Source organism: Anser brachyrhynchus, assembly GCF_964034855.1.
Source record: "Anser brachyrhynchus genome assembly, chromosome: 1".
In the NCBI taxonomy this organism is placed as follows: Eukaryota; Metazoa; Chordata; class Aves; order Anseriformes; family Anatidae; genus Anser; species Anser brachyrhynchus.
The window spans coordinates 182,050,821-182,072,434 of record NC_137694.1 but is presented as its reverse complement, the minus strand read 5'-3'; the positions used below and the strand labels follow the sequence as shown (position 1 = coordinate 182,072,434).

The following is a 21,614-nucleotide window of genomic DNA, read 5'->3' as shown; positions in this document are numbered from 1 at the left end:
AGGTATTTGGTCTACAGGTTTACAGCATAATCTTCTGAGGCTACTTGAAATATGGCAAAAGGATATTTGGAAATTTTGTAAAATGAAGTTCCTTGATTAAATCATATTATGTTCGATTTTGCTATTTGTATTTTTATCAAAGACATACCATGTTATCTTATACTGAAAATGGTTCTAACAATGGTTCTGCAAACCAAAATTAATTATGTTCAAAGATACTTAACCACAAAAAAAGTTTATAATTTTTCAGTTAGATTGAAACTAACTTTTAGGGTAAAGAAAATCTGACAAACCAATAGTTTTATTCAAAATCAGTGTGTCATTTTATATGTGTAAAGTTACCCATATTCTTAGCCATTGCAGGATGTGAATTGGGAGTAACTGCATCTAAATTGCTTGGATTATATTGCTGTGTAAGCAGTACAAAGTAAGGCAAAATAGGTGATAGCTATAGTTCATTTTAACTGGCAAATTTATCAGAATGGAAAATTAAATACTTATTAAAACAAAGAATTTTAGGTGGCTGCAGAGAAAAATTAGAGTTCAATATAGCCAAGCATTGTAATTTTTCAAATGCTTGACTTGTTCAAATTTTATTTAAAATGTGTAAGGTAATATATTTTAACTATGAGTACTTTGCCACTCTGGCTGTGAATGGAAACCTGGGATCTTTCACTAAGAGAACCTAACAAATTAGCAGAAAATCTTAAAAAAAAATAAAAAAATCAGTGTTCACAGTGAGAATACTTGGGAAGGATCCTATGTCAGCAGGCTTCCTTACAGAGGCATGTCAGATTTGCCTCTAATAATATTGTTAGCAAAAGGATAATGAAGTAAAAGAGAAAAACATATGGAGACTATGTAAACAGCATAAACCTTTCTCCCTGAAGGGAGTCACCCCATATGTACATCAACATGGTCCCTCATCAAAAGTTCTTAAATAATGTCTTCACCATTGAGGTAAGACACCAGTGAGTCCTACAGGGGCCTGTATAGTGCCTGTGGTGTTTTACACAACTGTAAAAAAATAGAAAAAATACATAAAAATGGTAGTATACACAGTGGAGAATTGATTGCAGAGACCGTGCAAAGACCTCATGACGTTCTGTGGTGGCCCTGAAAATGGCAGATGAAATTCGAAGTAGATAAACTTAAGGTGATGCATCTTGGGAGGGAAAAATCAGTTATGATATATGATTTTTTGATATGAGTTTATGACATATAATATGCTCTAAACTGACCGTTGCCACATGGGAATGAGATTTTTGTGTTATGGAACCGTGTAGAAAATGATCAGCAGTGGTTAAAAAAGTATTTTCGTATGACTTTAAAGAGTACATAGAAGAGCAACAAGGACAATCAAAATTACAAGATGGCTTCCATTCAGATAAATACACAAATTGATTGGGACTCTTCAAGGACTGGGGAAACTCATGAAAGAAAAATCCAAGACGGGCTCTTTAACACAGAGATTACAGATATATCTAGGCAGAACACTGCAGGGGTCTCAGAGTGCTAGATGTTAGCATCTCCTGGACCTCCTTGCCAAATGCTTGTGTTCTTCCTTCAACAGCTTTGTGCTGCAGCTCATCCTGAAAATGGGGTGATGGGCTGAATAGACGTTTGGTCTATACAACTACAGCTGCTCTTGTGTTAGATTTCAAACTGAAGTGATATGGGTATGAATTTAATTAAGCAGTTCCTCATCTTTCTGTTCCTGCTCTTCCATACGTATTTGTGCAAGTGCATTTGTGATTGATCTAAAAGACCTCAAGGAATCAATTTGCAAATTCTTAGGTCACAGTTCACTGACAATACAAATACTAGCATTTCCTGAGTTTGCTTTTATTTTTCCTGCTATAGGAAATGCATTCTGTGATGACAAAAAAAAAAAAAAGATTGGCAGCCTGAAAATCCTTATGCACTTCTTCAGTGCTCCCAGGAACCCAGTAATAAAAATATGTTCATACAACCACACAAGGGCCACATGAAATGGAGGCAAAGAAAACAGTAGTTAAAATGACGGTTGTTGAGTTCCAAAACAACTTTATGAACAGCTCATTTTGTAAAGTCTTTGCTGCTAAGTTGAAATATTGCCTTTTCCTCAGCATTTTTTAAAAAGCCACGCTCTTCAAAATAATCGTTAAAATAGAGAGCAGAAGCAATTCACCATAATTTACTTGACTCTCCATCTTACATCATTATAAGCAATAGAATTAGATAGTCCTCACAAGAAGAATTTATGCTACTCAACTCAAAGATTCTTTCTACTATTTTGATCCTCGGTTTGTCAAATGACTTAAAGTCTGTGGCCTGAACTGCACCCCAAGACCAAGAAAGAAAGTTCATTGTGCTAACTGTACCTCATGGCTCATAGAGAGATCAAGATATCCTAGGATAGCCAGCTGGTGTTGCTGATTTTAACTTTAACATTCAACTTTAACATTCAACTTTAACATTCCCTCAGACCTAAAGAAAAGCTTATCTTCTGGGGAAAGACTCCCGTAAGTCAAAACAAATACCATTTATGTCTCCACTTCTCCTTGGGGCACCCCTAAATGTGAAAAGCCCTAATGTTCTAATAAATTATTTATTGGCTGAAATGGAATTTAAATTTGTGCTTTGACGATCTCTAAGTCAGGTCTTGTGTGAGTCTATATCTTTCTTTAGATTAAACATCAATTTTTACTTGGATATGTGAATCCAAAACACCAGCTTTAAAGGCTCGGTAAATCCAACATAGGGAACTTAAACCTGTATGCAAAAAAAATTCACAAGCACGCTCTTTGTGAGTACAAAATTAATCTATACAAGAAAGAAACAGAAAGCAAAAGATGTAATACAAATATATAAAATTTCCCACAAAAAAAAAAGGGAAAAAAAAAAGTCTGCTTCATTTTCTTAATTGTATAGCATTAAGAAAAAAAAAATACTTTTTATCAGAATTATCAGATACATGTGTCTCACTGGATTTGGTATCATTTGTAATATTGTGGTGGTTTTACCCTGCTAAGCAGCTGAGCTCCACCACAACCACTCTCTCACTCTCCCTCATCACAGGAAAAGAAGGAGAAAATATGATGGGAAGGGCTCAAGGGTAGAGATAAGGACAGGGAGGTCACCCACCAATTATCGTCATGGTCAAAACAAACACAGCATAGGGAGATTAATGCAATTTATTGCTTATTACTAACAGACTACAGCACTGAGAAGCTAAAAGCAAGCTAAAAACACCTTCCCCCATCCACTCTCTTCTATGTCCTCCCCTTGAGCAGTGCAGGGGAACGGGAAATGGGGGCTGCGGTCAGTCCCTGACGCTTCGTCTCCGCCGCTCCCTCACGGTCCCTCCCTGCCCCTGCTCCACGCGGGGTCCCTCCCACGGGATTCTGGCACCCCCAGGCCCCTGCTCCTGCGTGGGCTCCTCTCCACGGGCTGCAGCTCCGGCCCGGGGCCTGCTCCTGCGGGGGCTCTCCATGGGCCGCAGCCTCCTCCAGGCCACATCCACCTGCTCCACCGGGGGCTCCTCCACGGGCTGCAGCGTGGAGATCTGCTCCGTGTGGGACCCATGGGCTGCAGGGGGACAGCCTGCTCCACCAGGGGCCTCTCCACAGGCCGCAGGGGAACTGCTGCTGTGTGCCTGGGGCACCTCCTGCCCTCCTGCTGCACTGACCTGGGGGCTGCAGGGCTGGTTCCCACTCCTGTCTCCCAGCTGCTGTTGCACAGCAGGTTCTTTTTTTTCCCCTTTCTTCAATCTGCTCTCCAAGACGCACACCCAGCATCGCTCCCTAGCTCAGCTCTGGCCAGCAGCGGGTCCCCGTGGAGCCATCTGGAGCTGGCTCTGATCTGACATGGGGCAGCTGCTGGGCTCAGCTCACAGAGGCTACCCCTGCAGCCCCCTGCTACCAGGCCCTTACCACATAAACCCAATACAAACACATGCTTACTTTTGCATTTTACCGAAGTAATGAGAAAAAATAATATTTCTTACTGTACTACTGTAATAAAAGAAGCATGCTAGTGGTTTTTTTTGTTTGTTTTTCCTCTATAGAAGTTTTCAGTGTTTTATTCACTCCAGAGACAAAGATTTAAAAACAAAACAAAACCTGCTATTTTTTTTTCTAGCTTTTTATCACAAATGGTTTATTTCTGCAACTGCAAATGTTCTGTTTATATATTTCCTGTAGCCACTCTGCAAAAAGGATTCTTGAACATGTCCAAGCCTCATAGCACTTCAGAGCTATTGAGGGCATTCCAGCTCACCAGTGCAGTACTGCAGAAACACCAATATAAAATACGGCCAAACTAAAAGAGAAGCCAGGGGAGCTATACAGATATCACAGTGAGAAAGACAATTGCTGATTTAGACATCATCTCCGGGCACAGAAGAGATTGTGTAACTCAATGAAAGACAAATTAATAAAAACTGTTCAGGGAAACTTCTCCATTTGCCAATATGGTTAATCAAATCAGGTTCTCACTAAAGACTGATTATGTCTTTCCTACAGAATGAGAAAACTTGTAAAGAACAAAAAGAGGAGACAGCATTGACAGTACTGTAACTTGCATTACAGTGATAAAAAAAGCTATGGACTCAAATGATTCACTAGGTTTCTAATGAACAAAAAGGAAACCATGCAAGCAAGAAATGGAGCAAGTAAGAAAAAAAAAAACTTAATGCAGGTGGATAAAATAAGTGAGGGTGTATAGTCTCCAGCTTCTGCCATGGGCTTTGGTGGAGAAGAAACACCTTAGGCAAGTCATGGAAAAAAAAAAAGAACTGCCTTGAAGGGATAGCAGTTAAATGATATCGCAAGTTGCACCAAGGTGAAATCTTGACAGTAAGGAAGGAAATAAAAAGAAATAAACTTTGAAAAATCTAACTTCCATCTAAAAAAATGAAAATAAATGGATGTGATAAACAAGGGCAAATTGAAAAAGAAATCAATAATAATGAAGCAGCAGCAAAATTCTCCTTCTCCCTGTGTACGGCTTCTCTCTTGAAAAGCTGAAGTCTAGAAGCAGATCACATCAGTACAATCAGCTTGAAATATACTGAGGAATAATAATATGAACAGCCATATATGTTGCTTCAAAATCATCAATAGGATATTAGTTTAAGACAATTTAGAAAAGTATGGCATTACAACAACAAATTACTAAATTATGGACAACTGCTATAAGAAATTGCCCTATTTAGCTTTGCCATGCAAACAGCTCTTTGTAGGGATGAAACACAGCCGTCACATTATTTTTCCTATGCATATATTTCAGTCATTTTTGACTGAAAACAACATTGGAAAAGTTGTTTACAGTAAAGAACTGCATATAAATAATCTAAGCAGACAGTGAAGTGTGAATGCAGTGGTCTGAACAACCAAAGTGAAAATCAAACCATATGCCAAAAATAAATAAATAAATAAAGAGAAAAAAAGGATTGAGAAGCACTAGCAGGAGACGGGACTCATAGCTATTAGGGAAAAGAAGTTAGCAACTAACATTCTTAATTCAAAGTGCCACTACCAAACCATTGGCAAAGCATGCACCCAAGTGCATGGCAGGGGGAAGGACTGTGTTTACTGAAAAGAAAATGGGTCAGGAAGAATTTGGTACTATAAGCTTAATACATACAGATTGCTTGCCTACAATGTGGAATTTTCTTGCTGGATTCTTTACTGCAAATCTGTTTGATTGGGATGAAGGTAATGGCAGGTTTCCCCAAGTATAGAAATGATACTCAGAATGTGTAAAAGCAAAAATCTTTCTGACTTTCTGATAAAGCCATCCTTATACATGCCAAAATAAATGCTAGGTAGATTATATGAAATCGTATCTCCCTACTGGATTAGATCAGTAGTAACATGATTGAAAGTACTGTCTGTAGGGGGAACATATAGCAAGTGTTTTGGAGAAGTAAGTGTTTTGCTTGGAATACAATTATAAAGTAATAAAGCAAGAGTACATAAGCTATAAGAATTTCCAAAGTGAATTCCTGTCATTCTCTTCTTTTTAATATCCTCATTTCTACTGTTTGCCATGTTGCAACATATAAAGAAACACCATTTAATGATGAGGGACAGGAAGCCCATTTCACATCTTTTATTTACAGATAGTCTGAAATGATAGGCAGAATGAAACCAAAATGAATTCACCGGTGACAGCTGCAGATGCTGTCTTAAAGGATACAGAAGCAGCATTAAGGTTAAAAAATGTGCATAATCTAAGATACTAAAAAGATTTAAACAAAAAAGCAAGGAAGAGATTGAATCAGCTTGGCAACTGTTTACAACACTATCCTGGTGTGTTTTCCACTTTGCATGTTCTTACACACAACACACACTCAGCTGTATGCCATGAAAACAGCTCTCTGGAGGGGCTGCAACACAACCCTCACATTATTGACCTAGGCACTTATTTTGTCATTTTTGACTGAAAAGACATACAAAATAATAATTATATCTTGATGTCATGGAGATGTGGGGAGGGCAAGGAAACCCTTGAGTGGGCTGCGAGCTGGATCCTTCTGAACGTCACTGTGAAATGGGAACAAACTGAACAGGGGTTATCTAAGAGATTTGGATAGGAAATAAAAATCTCAGCATCAGTGCTGAGATAGGCAGGTTTTATACTGCCAGGAGAGAAACAGCTAAAAACAACTGCAGATACCATGCAAAATGAGATGTGTGTAAGGACAGCTGACTATATATATGAGAGAGAAAATAGCCTGGCTAAAGTTTGGATCAAATAACAAACTAACTGGGCAATATCTTGCTAATGAGACTAGGACATTAAGAAAATAACAAAACACACACAGATAGAGATGGAAGAAAATACCTGGGGAGTGTTTTAGAAATGCTAGTGAAGAAACATCAGTTTGCTTAACGGCAATTAAACCCGGCTTGCAAAAGAAAAACCAAGAGAAGAACGTTTAAACAGCTCAGTCACAAACTATTTGTATGAGATATATCAATGTACGGGGACAGGATAGGAAAGGCAGTCTGGAATGCAGCATGGGTAGCCAAGGTCCAAGGTCCAGCAGCTGCATTACAAATGGATCTATCAGCTCTGCTGGAGAAGAGTAAAAAGTAATGGGAGGACAAAGCTGGCGTTATTGTGCATTGCTAGAATGAGGGATTATAAATAGAAAAGAATTATTGTCACATCAACAAAGTAACAGATAATCAGACTGCAAAATGTTATGGGCAAAAATAGTTACTTCTAATAAAGTACATGCTAGAAGACTAAAAAGAGGGAGAGTGCTTTGCTGAGGACATTTTTTGGCATCTGATAGGCATGCTTAATTGCAAGTTAAAAATACATATATATTAACAGCAGGAAGTGAGAAGAATTTGGGATAGGAACAGGATAAAAGTACTTTTTTTTTTTTATGTGATCTGCCACTACTTAAACTAGAAATCGGTTTTATTAGTTTTATTATAAAATCCGGAGTCCTTCAGCTGGCAGTTGCTACTAAGAATAGTGAAATAGCAGAGGTAAAACATTTCAAACTTTATGATGCTGTGGTCCAAGTTCAGGATGATTTAGCAACTTTTTCCCCTAAAGTCTTGGTGGATGAATGAAAGTCCTGCTAACAGAAATACTTGTTTTGAATATTTCAGCATTATCAGAGTCTCTGGATTGAGATTTTAGAGTTCAAGACTTTATTCGTCTTCAAATCCAGCAGAGATGTGGGTAGGTCCCTGAAACACTGGGGCACAAACACACCAGAGTCACACATAGATGCTCTCCTCTTGGCCTCCAGGCCGAGCTGGAGAAGGGCCTGAAGAGACAGGACAGTTGAGGGGATGTCCTGCTCCTCCAGCAGGTCCCTACAGAAGAAGATGCCTACTCCCAGCACAGCTTTACCGTGCCCAAACCACGCAGCCCCTGCTGGGGTGCACAATGGCAGCCGCCGCCATGGAGCACCTTCTCCCTGCAGCTCTGCTGGCTGCCTCCAGCGGGTTTGAGCCCTCCCTATGCTCAAAGTATAGGGAAGCTGAGGAGGTTCTTAAGAGGTTTTCTCCTCAAAATACAGGGAAGCTGAGGAGGGTTGCAAGAGGCTTTCTTCTCAAAGTAGAGGGAAGCTGAAGAGGTTTGTAACAGGTTTTCTCCTCAACAGGGAAGCTGAGGAGGTTCCTAAGAGGTTTTCTCCTCAACTCTAGAGCCGATACTAAACGACGACAAAGGCCTTCCTCCTCCTCACAGGGCAAAGGAAGGAAGGGGGAGATTCCTCCCTGTGGAGCCCGGCTGTTCCTCGGGCTAGCCCCACCGCACCGAGGCCATGCGGGTGACAACCCCTGCGAGCACCATGGCGGGCAGGCGCCATGGCGGCCCCCGCAGGCGGGGCTGAGGGGAGGCGGTGCCCGCCCGGTGCCGCCCCTTCCCCTGCTCGTTCCGCCGCTGGGCCCCGCCGCTCCTCCGAGGTAAGGGAACGGGGTGAAGGGGGGCACCCAGCCGGGCTGGGGGCCTGAGGCTCGGGGTGAGCAGCGCGGCCGGGCCGGGCCGGGCCGGGGGCTCCCCGCTTCCCCCCGCGGGGCGGCGGCGGGCCCGGGCGGGCTTTCAGGCCCGGGCAGAGGGGGGCCGCGGGGCGGGAGGGCGGAAAGGAAGGTAAAGGAGAGCGCTTAAATGCAGCGGGGTGTGGGGAAATTCTGCCCAGAAATTAAAATCTGAGCCCGTAAGCGGCCCAGGCTGCCACGGCGGCCTCCTCAGGGCTCCCTCTGTGAGGACCCTGCCCGACGCCAGCCCCTCGGGGTGGTAAAGGAGCGTAAACAAGCCCGGAGGGACGGCTTTCCTTCCCTCATGCAGGATAGGAGTGCACCGGGATGAGGGAGAGGGCGGTTTTAGTTTGGACGGTTATTACCTGGGTTGGCATCGGGGCTGGTTTGTAGCAGTGCCGACTCTTTACCCCTTTACCGACCAGCTGCCTGGCCATGAAACTCACATGAAACTTTTGTGGCCGCTTCTGTTCTCCCCCAGGCTTTTAGAGCAACGCAGTTAATTAAAGATGATCGCAGTCCTCAGTGCTGTGATAATTATAATTAGTGGCTGGGTACTGACACCCAGCAAAGCAAAGGCAGGGCAGGTTTTCTCCTGCATGTTCATCACGCAGGTAGCAGGCCACTCAGCATGTGTAGCTCCAGGCAAACCACAACACACAGTTTCTATTTCGTGTTTCACAGTAGCATTGGTATGCAAAGAGAAAGCTAAGATTACTGCAGAGGTAAAGGAATTGAGGATGCAGGTCTGTAAGAAAGCAGGAAAGTTTGGGGAGTTCTGTGCTCAAGAGTTCAGCTCTCCCTCTCCACCCTCCCCCATCTTCTTCTGTATTTGCAAGCCCTGAATTTAACTTTCATCCTGTATTCTGATTTCATCCCTGTTAGCCACTGTGGAGTTCTGCAGAAGGACAGCAATAAAACTGATGCTAATGTGGGGCAATAGAAAGCTAATGAAAGATCAGAAAGTGTTTGCAAGAGTCTTCTGAGAGACTGTGATATTAAAGATGACTTAAGTTGTATTCATGTTTTCTGTTCCTGTAACTTACTCCTGGAGTGTTTTATTTTCAAGTTTAACTTGCTCTTTTTTTTAACAGGCCATGGCACTGAAGCAGGTTTCTAGCAATAAATGCTTCGAGGGTTTCCAGAAGGTGTTCGAACATGACAGGTAAACAGTACAAAAACAATCTGAATGTTTATTTTGGGGCAGTGAATCTTTGGTATCACTGCTGTCAGTATTCTCAGCCTGCAGGAGAATGGTGTTCTCACTGTTATCCATATTTCAGTAAGGAATGTTGTCTTCCACTGTTTTGGCCTTGTTCTTACATTTCTGTGTTGATGTTTAACATGTTCAGTATGCTTAGTGCTGCAGACCTGAGATGGGAAGTCAGCATTTTCGCCTTTAAAGATGAGGGCCCCATTACTTTGGGTTTTCCTGTTTGCAGCATAGAGAGTCACTGTCTGTACAAAGTTCGGTTCACTCTACTGTATATTTTGCTTTTATGCACTCTTACAAAATGCCATGAACAGAGAGACACAATAGATGTGTTCCTGTTGTCTGCTGAAGGTGAACAGAGAAGAATTCATTTAAAAATTTCTAATCCAAGGAAAAAGTCGTTATTCTTAGATAAGCTTTTAATGACAATTTTAGGCTTTAGTATAAATTGGGCATTCATTCTGTAGATTTAGCACACTGAAAACACTTCTCTCTTGGTGGAGCGTGCGGTAAGCATATATTCTGTAACTCATGTGGTATGTTCTTCAGTAAAAATCACTTTCCAGTGTAATATGCAAGGCTCAAGTTAAATATTTCTGGGGTTCAAAATTCTATTATCAAGCTGTTCCCTGCTAGCAGCACTGCAAAATACAGCTTATTTGTAAGCCTGTGGTTTGGAAGTGTTGCAAACAAGGTGGGAAGGTTAACTGTTGCCAATTCAAGTGGCTGAGTTTTAAATTCCTTTTAATTTAACATGTTAGTTGTTATAATTCACTGACTAAATCTGTTTTTGAATGAAATACATTAATTCTGCTTTCTTTTTTTTTTTAATGTTATGGACCTTGTTAATTAAGTAGCACTGATAACAAGGAGTGTTTTATTGATACAGTACAGAGCTAAAATGCAAAATGAAATTTGGAATCTACTTGCCTCCAAAAGCAGAAACTGGGAAGTGTCCTGTGCTGTATTGGCTCTCAGGTAAGTAACATGAATTTTAGGGAGTTAAAAAGAGAATCTTAAGCATATTAAAGCTACTGTGACCTGCATGTTCATGGAGATAGAAATCCTGCTTATTTTTCAAAGCCTTTTCTGTCAGAAAGGTTTTGGAAACTGGAATGCTGTGGGCAGTATGTAACGGATCATATTTTTCTGTCTCCTAGGGTTAACTTGTACAGAACAGAACTTTATAACAAAAGCTGGTTTTCAGCAAGCTGCAGCTGAACATGGCCTTATTGTAGTTGCACCAGACACGAGCCCACGTAAGTTTTAACAGAAAATATGACTGGAGATACTTCAGTTGTTATCGTGAAGTACACTGTCTTTATTCTCAAAGAATGGAGTGCTGCAGTTTGCTATGAAGTGCATTGCCCACCTGAGTCAGAATTTGACCTTGCCTCTATATTGTTGGCTGGATTATATCATCTGTATTCTTAATAACAGTCTAGTAAAGGTTTGACATTTGAAACTCTTTTATTGTTTCGGCACTAAAACTAGAACAAAGGGGCCATTGAATTCAGCGTGGATGAGGAGAGGGAAAAGAGGGAAAACAAGAAGCGTATGTTATCAGAAATGCTTGCACTTTATGGCTTGCTGAGGCTTAGAAGAAAAGTCTGGAGAACTCTGTTGTCAGAAAGCTATGATGTTTACTTTTGATTCTATACTGTCTCCTGAAGCCTATTAAATCCATGTCTCCAGAGAGTTTTGGTACTTAAACAAGTTTAAAGCAAACCACAACGCTTTCCCCTTGCACCTGCAATAGAGTGTTTTCTTAATACTGTTTTAAGATGATGTGTTGTAATTTTACAAGACTGAGCTTCTGCATGGTATGAGAAACCTGAAAATGGTGGATCTGCAGTCACTGGAGATACAGTGACTTTGGGGGATTCAGTGTACAACGTTTAGTATTTGCTGGGTTCTGCTAAAGTCTCATCGGTGCTGCTGTACGAGAACAGTGCCACCTTTGTACATTTCGTAAGCTTTAGCACATCAGGTCTGAACGCAGGTAATAGGGGAATGAAGTGATGTTCTTTCCAGAGGACATTTTTCATACCTAGGCTTTGAAGTTGTGTCAGGTCAAAAAAAAAATTTAGTATGAAAACTTGACGTATCTGTAGTTACAGCTTCTCTGTCAGGTTCTGGTAGAATTTACCTTTCCTCCTTTGTAGAGATTTGTTTTCCATGTTTGATGAACGGTTACATTTTTTTTTTCTTTGTTCCTTTTCAAGTTTATTTTTTTTTTCAGAATTTCTCTCAAGTTTCTTTTAGCAAAATCAGTGTTGCCTTCATTGCCTGGTAGGAATTTCTGAATTTTTGTCCATCTCTGGGGGTCAGGAGATAACAGAATTTTGTATCCAACATGTTGTGTAAGCGCCCCCAGCTCCCTCTGACTGCTGGACTCTTAAGTTACAAAACCAGTGAGTGCTCAAGGGCATGTCAGTGGAGCAAACTCAACTTTGACCCTTGCAAAAATCCGATTTCATATAGTGACAAAGTGGCAGGTAGCGCTGCACAAATTGACAGGGATGGTCAAATCACACATGGGCTAGAAAACCAATATAGTTTTGGATTGCTAAAACTGGGAACATTTTGGAGAAAGGAAGGCCATTATTTCCTATCAGATATAGCTTGAAATATTACCTTCTGTTCTGAAAAAGAAGCTTGTAAATCACAGGCTAATCGAAGGGAGAGTAAGAGATGGGGCGCATCGACTTTCAAGGAGACATTTGCAAATTTAGTTTGAAAATGTAGCCTTGGAAAAGAGGATACAACCCTGCAGTTATTCAGAGGAGAAATTACTAAAGTTTTATGGCGAGTTATAGGTGGGAGGAATGAAATAAACTGCAGAAAAAGTACAGTTATGTACTTACAAAAAGGCAGGGACAGTCAGTGTTACTGTGCTGTGGAACCTTAAAAAGGGGAGGTATACCAGGCGCTATTTGAAGCACATAAGCTGCTCTGGGCAAACCACTTGGTGACAGGTAGTTCTGTTTCTCTAAGGGAAACAAAATTTTCTACTGTTTCTGTTTTTCACAGTTTCCTGTACTTGACAGGATGAAGTCTGATAGCTGAGGTAAACTGATCACACCAAGCAACGATTAAAAATTTTTACTAAGTCCCTGGGTAAATTGGAGGAAGCTTTACAGACTTAGTTTAAGAGAGGTTTGTGTACTGTGCTTATTTATGAGGGGATACTGAAACAAGGTAGAACTTCACTACGTCTGTTGGTAATGTCTAAGTGGCGTTTTGAAAGCATTGCTGAGATAATACTTGAAAACTCCGTATTAATGAATGGAAATCTGAGTTGCCCTACCAGATGGAGGGCTAGAGACATGGGATTGAGAAACCAATGCCCAGAGTGTCTAACCTGAACGACAGTTTCTCTGGTTCTGAGCATCTAGTAAAGATGAGGTGGTAACTATAGAACCAATTTTCATGGCAGGTGGCTGCAATATTGAAGGAGAAGACGAAAGCTGGGATTTTGGCACCGGTGCTGGTTTTTATGTGGATGCCACTGAAGAACCTTGGAAAACAAACTATAGGATGTACTCCTACATAAAGGATGAGGTAACTTTGTTGCTGGGTTCTGCTGGGTAAGCTACGGAAGGAATGTGATTCAGTCATGCTCTTTGTTCCAAGCACCAAGGCCTGCTTAAGGTGATCTTGATAGCCTATAAGTAACTGTTTGTTGTTTTCTGCTTTCCTCTTTTAATTTTTTAGTCCTTTTTTTTTCTTTAAATGGATTTATTATTTCTTTTCAATTCTTGATTATTTCAGTGACTGAATTTACCAAGTGTTCAGGCCCTTCCTTCCCAAACAGTAACTGTGGTAAAAGTGAAGAGGGGGAGAACAGCACAGAGGTGTTGGCACCTATCTGGGAGTAAGCAGGAACTCCCTGAATCTGCTTTCCTGCCTGAGGTGTCACAGGGTTGGCGTACACTTCTAATCCTGATTTGTTAGTTGTGCAATCTCAGTTCTTATAAAGTCTCTGTTCTGCTGATTCTGAAACCACCCCCTGCATTTCACTGCACCAGTGCTCCAGTTGTGTTGCTCACTTTGACTTCTTCCACTGTCTGTCTTGGGAGGATGCCAATACTGGTGCAAATAATTTTTTTAAGAACAACTTGCCGTTCTGGTCATTTATGGAAGCATGTACATATTTATGGATCTACTAGAAGGAGATACATAAGGAGCGCATCTTGTGTTACTGGGCTGTGATAAATTTCTGCAGAGATATTTTGAATTGCTTATTGTTAGATTAGATGTTTTCTTTGGCTTTTGCAGTCCTGTTCAAATTGCTTTCAGGTCATCATCACGAATGTCAGGCTAGAAGCAAAGATGTGCCTTTGGTTTCATAGAACAGCCTGGGTTGGAAGGGACCTCAAAGCCCACCCAGTCCCACCCCCCTGCCATGGGCAGGGACACCTCCCACCAGACCAGGTTGCCCAAAGCCCCATCCAGCCTGGCCTTGAACACCTCCAGGGATGGGGCAGCCACAGCTTCTCTGGGCAGCCTGTGCCAGGGCCTCACCACCCTCACAGTGAAGAATTTCCTCCTAACAGCTGATCTAAATCTCCCCTCTTGTAGGTTAAAACAATTCCCCCTTGTCCTATCATGATCTGCCTGAGTAAAAAGGTGTGTTAGTTATTTGTATACTACTTTGTCTAAACATACTACAGTTGTTTTAATGTTTTATTCCACTCTTCCTTTACAGTTGCCCAAACTGATAAATGCCAATTTCCCAACTGACCCTGAACGGATGTCTATTTTTGGGCATTCCATGGGAGGTCATGGAGCTCTTATTCTTGCTCTGAAGAATCCTGGAAAGTACAAAGTAAGATATAGTCCAGCCTATATGTGATACACTAAGGCTTATACAGACTTCTATACAAGTTAAGAAAGAAAACCTGATACCAAGTTCTGTTACAGTGTTAAATACATACATAGTTTTAGTTGTAGTAGTTTGTTGATAACCTATTATTAGAATATTGAAGATTGCCAGAAACACCACTCTGGAATGTGTGAGTATTTGACATTAGTGAAATTAAAAAGTAAAAAATAAAAAGGAAAAAAGAAAAAAAAATGCAAATTTTAAAAGCTAAGAAAAGTTCAGTTTCTTTTTGAAGATGCTCAGTTCTTCCAAGCTAACTGTGATAGTTAAATACAAACAGGTTCCTTTTAGGTCTGGAGTGAATACACACTGCTAATATTGTCTAGAAATCTTGTCTTGTTTGTTTTGAGCTTTTATTACCAGCAAACCTATTTGCTGCCACTATTTGTGTGTTTGCTTGGAACTTACTGCAGAGTCTATTAACTCCAACTGACCGCAAATTTAACTACAGGCACTGGGACTCCCCACAAAATAGAATCTGGACCCCTTTCCTCTTCTTTCTATCTGGCGTTTGCATGTCAGCTTTCTTAAGGATTGGGTTTTGGAGTGTTCAAGGTGTCTAAAGGTGCATTCATTTTCATTCCACTTGAACATAAGCATGCTGGAATGGATGGATCAAACTAACTTCTCCCAGCAAATAAAGGAATGGGGCATCTAGCCCGCCCTTTTGAAGCTTGGCTTGTGCAAAAAGGAAAGCAAACATTGTGGGGCTAGGGAGAACAAAAAAAAAAGGGAAGTAGTACGATGGTTAGGACACCTAGCTCAGAGGGTCGGTGGCAGTCCTGGTTTCTGGCTGTAGCTTCAAACAGCTTTTGAAAAGGCTTTTGGTTTGCTTCTTGGTTATCAGAAATCACTTTTCTTAACTCATGCGTTGTTGTTTTATTTCATGCTTTCTTTCTCAACAGTCTGTATCGGCTTTTGCTCCTATCTGCAACCCTATTCAGTGTCAGTGGGGGAAGAAAGCCCTTGGCGGATATCTGGGATCGGATGCAAGCAAATGGGAGGTAGGTGGTGGAACTCACAGGCCTTTAAAATGCATCAGCGAGTGATCTGTAAATGCAGCAGGAGTCTGGAACAAAATTCTGGGTGCCCCTGAGCTGATATTGTTCTTTTACTGCTCTCCTAAGCATGGATAAGCATTGCACGCGTCTGGTGGGTATGTCTTGCTATTGCCTGATGGTGCTTATGACAAATGCAATGAAATAAAGGCTCTCATCAAATTGACTTAATTCTTCCTTGTTTTATGAAGGTCTTAAATTGTGGGCTTAGAAGAAGTATGGGCAGTTTGAGACTTTCTGTAATGCATGGAAGCAGTGAGTGTTTCAAAGACTACTAGTTGGTGGCCTATCTCTCAGAAACTCATTTCTCAGTGTACATAACTGCTATTTATTTATTATTTTTTTTTGTGGTAGCCTGAAAAGAGAGCCTGCTACAAACTGATCAGGGACTGGTACGTCTCGTGGCACCTGCAGGAGCAGCCTTTCAGAGGTAGCTAGCAGAGGATCCCACTGGATACTTGGAAATCGGTATCCCATAGAAAAGGATTAAACCAGAAAGAGGTGGTTTTAGCTCCAGGGCCCTAATTTTGAGATATAAATGGTCTTATATGAATTGCTAAGGTACAAAATTATTTGTGTGCCTGTTGCTGCATTGTTTGGGCAGCCCTTCAGTACTTTTAATCTCAGCAGAAACTTTGCACTGTATCCCTAGATTTAAATGAGAGGGATCACTGTGACCAGGTATTCTAGTTTCCTTATATATAAACCCAAGCTGCAGTTAAATCCCTTGTAAATTGGATTAAAGTATCTCTTGGGAAGATACTCAGGTCTGATATAAATACTACAGGAATAGAGAGCACTAGCTGTTAGTTAAGTAGTTTATATATTTTAAAATTGACAATTAAATTTGCTTAAGCTTAGCAGAATGGATTTATTTTGCTAGAAGTGTGTTTTCTGGCTCCTTAACTCACTTTGAAGCTCTTCTGCAAACCCAGTCCAGCATATCAACAGCAGGCATCAGGAACAGACTTAGGCATGCCTTTGACACAGATATGCAACCGCTCATCTCTGTATTTCTGCTTAAAATCACTGTGTTAGTATGTGCAAGGGTTGTTTTATGCCGTGGCCACAGCACTCAGGTGAGTCTAAGCTTCCTTGTCCATTGCAGTGTCATCTCTGCATCTGGTGGTGTCCTGGGAGCGTGGCACTGATACCTTTGCTATATGGCCCCGCCTTTTGCTGTCTGTTGGTCACCTGTTCTTGTCCACTGCCTTAAACACCTGTGCTTTTTAAAGGATTTTTTCTGAGTGTATACCAAGCACAGGACCCAACAGGGAACGTACTTCCCATTCACAAGTACATTTTGAAACACGTTCCTGTGTGCCATTTTGGTTTCTCTGTTGTGCAAAGCTTTCTTGGTCAAAATATCATGGTAACTTTCAGGTTAAATGCCTTCCTTGAGAACAGGTGTGTTACACCAGTGTTTTGACCTTTAGTTGCCAAAACAGTTACATCAGGACACCAAATTATTACGGCAGGATCCAGTATCTGTACACAGGTATGTGTTGGTACTAGATGATAATGGTGTTCTTCAGTTCTTTATGAATTTAGCCCTGTATGGGAAGTTCTGTTTGGTCCAGGAATTTTGTCAAGCTCCCAACTTGTTAATTATCGAGGTCGTATCATTTGCCCTTTTTTAAAAACATAAGTGTGACTTTTCAGTTGCTTGGAATTTCCTCAGTTTTTAGAGATTTTGAAGATACAGAAGTGCAAAGACCAGTCAGTCAGCCTGTTTTTAACTCTCAGATGCTATTATCCACAGTACCTGTTGTTTGTGTTTTTTTTTCTAATTGGTTTGCTTTCCTAGCTCTGTCCAACATTGTCACCCATAGTTCCTTCAGGAACAAAGGAAACTTCATGACATATGAATCCATAATCCATGCTTTTCAAGTATGAAACAGAGATATTTATACATTATTTTTTTCAGCATCGTTATTGATGTAAAGTTTCTGTCAACTAATATTTTCTCCTTATTTTTTTGCATACCGTATTTGCTAATTTCCTAACTTTGATTTATACCCAAATTCCTCTGTTGTCATTAAGCAGAATTGTTCTTTTTTTTTTTTTCTTTCCTCCAACCTGTAGTTACAGAGAAGTGCATGAGAGCCTGATGCTCTTCCAAAGTTCAGTGTGATGTCCTGATTCTCTTCTTGCAGTCAGCGAATTTGGCCCAGACTAACATACAGAATTGAACGTTGTCTCTCTTTGATTTCTGCAGGCATATGATGCTACGCAACTTGTGAAGTCCTATCCAGACTCTCACCTGGACATCCTGATCGACCAAGGCAAAGACGACCAGTTCCTGTCAGCGGGCCAGCTACTGCCGGACAACTTCATTGCCGCCTGCACCGAGAGGAAAATCCCAGTGGTCTTCAGACTGCAGCAGGCAAGTCTGCACCAGCAGGCTTGGTGCTTTGTGATTTTGGGCTGTATGCAGCAGGTAGTCAGGAGGGCATCTTGTTACTGGGCGTGCTTTTACTTACCTGTGAGTCTGTCCCTGGCCGAGGGAGGAAGGGGGAAAGAAGTTAGGTTTTGCTGTGCATCAGCTGTCAAGGAGTGCGATATCCATCAGGCCCAGCTGCGTTTCACCGCTAGGTGGGGTCACGGTTTTACTTTCAACGAACTGATCTGATGATCCTCAGCCAGTGGCAGGCTGAAGCAGCAGCGTTCGTGATTTTCAACCAGTCTCACGGTTGCTGTACAAGCAATACAAAAGTTGTATTTTTGCAGGATTCCTTATCTGTACTGTATCCTTATCGTGCTCGGTGTGGAGCTTTGTGATTTAGCTTGCATGTGTTTGTGGAAATCATGAAGGTTGTGGAATTGCTTGGAATCTTAGATTCACTTAAAAGACCTGGATGGAAGGATTGCTTTTCCTGCAGTGCAGTGACCCAGAATAGCGCCACACTGAGGGCACTGGAGGCTTTGTAAGCAAGTGGCAACTTCAGGCCAGACCCAGTGAGGGGCCCGGTTATGGAGAGTGAGAAAGATTGTCCTTTTATACAGCCCTGCGCCACAAGATACAGCTAGTGCTGACAAAGTGGAACAGTTCAGAGGTTTCTTTGTCATTTTAACATGGTGCTGGAGCATTAATTCAGACTTGGTCTGTGTTCTTATAACCTGTATTTTACCAGTAGGGCAATGCTAGTGAGGGGAACGATTTTCTCAAATTGCATCCTGCTCTGCAGCTGACCCTTGCTGTTACCCAACACTAACTCACATGCCCCAATTAGGGCAGGTGAAGGTACATCTGTTGTTCATGCTCAGCCTGTTACTTAGGTATGCTTTACAGCTTTTATATATAAGGCAGGTGTTTTTGATTTCTTAAAACAGATTAAAACATAAGAGACATTAACTTGCCTAGAAGAGAGTGTAGCCTGACTGCTTTATCACGAACTACGTATGTTTGCTGATTTATTCTTTGCTGTTATTTTCTAGGGTTACGATCACAGCTATTTTTTCATTGCTACATTTATTAATGACCACATCAAGCACCATGCAAAATACCTTAATGCTTGAACTACTTGGATGGAAGTGTCATCTGTCTGGTGTGAATCCTGAGGTGCAGGTGAACACAACAAAAATCATTTGCTGAAGTAGCATCTGTAAAATGGAGCTCTTCTGATTGTACTGCTAATACAATAAAGTCTCACTTAATTTGGTGTGTGTTTTAGAGTAAGTATTTTGAATATTCTTGCATGCCCTGAAAACTCAGCCAATACTATGCGGTCTAGGTTAATGTGAAAATTAGCAGATGAGTTTCAGAATAGGAATGTGGGTATGTTCTTGGGCCCTCAAGACTGTTTCTAGCACAACTATCCAAAGGCTATGAATAAAAGTGTGCCTCCTCAGCTAATTGAATACCAGCGTTCATCAAAGAGCGCTAAAGGAAGCGCTACAACCAGTCAAGCTACTTAATTAATCTGAAGTGTTTGGTGTGTTTTTCCTTGGCCTCTTTCGGTATATTCCAAGGACAAAATCTGGTGGAGGATAGAGAAGGTTGGTGTGCATTGTGGTTTACTGTTCTGTGCATTATTAATATCTGACCAGTAATCTGAAGAGTATTTCATGGATGATACTCAAAAGACTTATAAAAAAACAAGTGAAGGAAGCAGCCTGTAATAAAGGAGGTAGTTTTTCTCCACTCGTCAGCTCTGCTCTTCCCATGGTGAAGCTGAGCCTACCTGTAACATGCAGAGGGGGAAAGGCAGCCTTTGCTTCCCCAGGGAAGGGTTTGCCGTCTGGATTTGCTTAGCTGCAATCCCAGACTACTCTGAAACTTTTATTGTATTTAAGGGAAATGGTTGTGCCATTTTTTTCATTCCCTAAGGAGTACAGGCACCTGCATGTTACATTAGAGGTCATTAAAAAGCAGGTTTAACCCTGTAATTTAAGTGCTTTTAACCACTATTTTAGAACTGCTGGATTAATGTTAGGAAACAGGTTGTCCTGCATGGGAGGAAAAAAGGCCCTCTTTTGTACTTGATACATTTTTATGGCATAATTCTAAGTCTCCCATTTTTCTGTGGATAGGTGTGGGGAATTTTTTTTCCTCTGCTCTTAGACTGCAGTCCTCCAGGAGATCAGCTGCAGTGCTGGCTTTTCCAAACAACAGGACAGCTACAATTTTAGAGCTGAAAATACCTTTCAGAGCCACTACTCAATACACCTAAAAATTGACTGTCCTTCAGTACTGTTTGTTTTCTTGATAAAACTTTGCATTTCCACGCTCTGCTGCTTTCCTCTTTGCAAGTTACCTTCAGTTGCCCTGCTTGTGAACAGGAGCAGAGTCAGGTGAGTGGCAGCAGGGCTCTCAGGCGGGTCCCCAAGGACTTGCTGCAGATGTCAGTAACCTCAAAGTTTTACAGAAGCTGTCCTGACTCTGACGGCTGCAAGTCCAGGACAGAGCAAACCCCTGAGAAGACTTTGGGTACTTGAATCATCTGTGCGGGTGGTTATAGGCACCTGGTCTCACCCCCACCTTAACAAGAAGTTGTGTGAGACTGCAAAATCCATTGTTGGCAAGGCTCAGACCTCAACTGGGCACCACCAGCAGCTGGCTGCTGATAAATAGTCTGTGGCAACAGCCACAAAGGCACTTAGCTTCCTTGGCTGTCTGGAGTAGGGTCTCCCCTGGAGAGTACTGCAGAATGCGCCTTCCCTGCTGAAGTCTGCTACCAAATGTGAACGCAGCCATAAAAATCATCTGGCTGAGGCAAAGAGACTTCCTTAGAGACATGAGAAACCAGCAGAATCTGTATTTAAGTGACTTCAGAAACCTGCACGGGAAAAGAGAAGGCCATAGACTTTACCCTTCGAGCAGCAGTCTCCCCTGCCCATCTCTACACAGACGGGAGGGCAAAGCACTACGGCACAGAACTGTCATACTCAGCTAGCCTCAGGTCAGAAAGGGTTACTGCATTATTTTCTTGGATTTACTAGAAGAATGAACTCAGATCTGTTTTTGCTAAAGTAAGTGCCTGCAGGATTAGCGCTGCATTTCCAAAGGAAAGGAGAAAAAAAAGCTCCACTGTACAGAGTAGGAAGCAGTAAAAAAAAGAACGACTCCTAGGGTGATGTGAGTCGGAGACCGCGCTGGAGGAGCAGCAGCTTGAAGTCTTCCTTCTCCCCCAGCTGAGCCGTGGAACCCAGAGCAATTCATCCCCCTGCTGCTCTTCACTAAATGATGGGAGATTTTAGGCAACAGGGGCAGCAAAGCCTCAGGAAGCTCACGTGCAGGAATTTTAATTCCTCTCTCCAGAGCCTGAAGCAGGGATTTGAATCTGTGAAGGAAATGCAGCAAGCCCCTTTGTAAGCGCAGGGACTGGCAAAAACAGCCCTGCTGGGGCCCCTCTGTTCAGCTTTGAGTACATAAAACCAGGTGCCTATAATACAAAAGAACCCCAGCAGCTTTCCTAGCTGATAAAAATACTAAACAGACAACCTGACAGTTATGGGCTCTT

The 21,614-nt window shown here is 41.8% G+C and overlaps 1 protein-coding gene across 3 annotated transcripts; it reads left to right on the top strand.

The window, feature by feature from the left end:
- The first annotated feature begins 8,332 nt into the window (after nucleotides 1-8,332).
- Nucleotides 8,333-19,313, top strand: ESD (esterase D). 3 transcript variants are annotated; one of them, XM_080594605.1, is made up of 9 exons: nucleotides 8,333-8,420; nucleotides 9,587-9,657; nucleotides 10,595-10,683; nucleotides 10,866-10,964; nucleotides 13,145-13,269; nucleotides 14,417-14,536; nucleotides 15,499-15,597; nucleotides 17,870-18,037; nucleotides 19,090-19,313. In XM_080594605.1, exons 2-9 carry the CDS (start codon nucleotides 9,590-9,592, stop codon nucleotides 19,168-19,170), a joined length of 849 nt encoding a protein of 282 aa, XP_080450731.1. In that variant the 5' UTR covers nucleotides 8,333-8,420; nucleotides 9,587-9,589; the 3' UTR covers nucleotides 19,171-19,313. The 3 variants fall into 3 exon arrangements, with proteins under 3 accessions (XP_080450731.1, XP_080450733.1, XP_080450732.1); XM_080594607.1 differs by having other exon boundaries at nucleotides 8,380-8,420; nucleotides 10,563-10,683; XM_080594606.1 differs by having other exon boundaries at nucleotides 8,417-8,476.
- The last annotated feature ends 2,301 nt before the right edge of the window (nucleotides 19,314-21,614 follow it).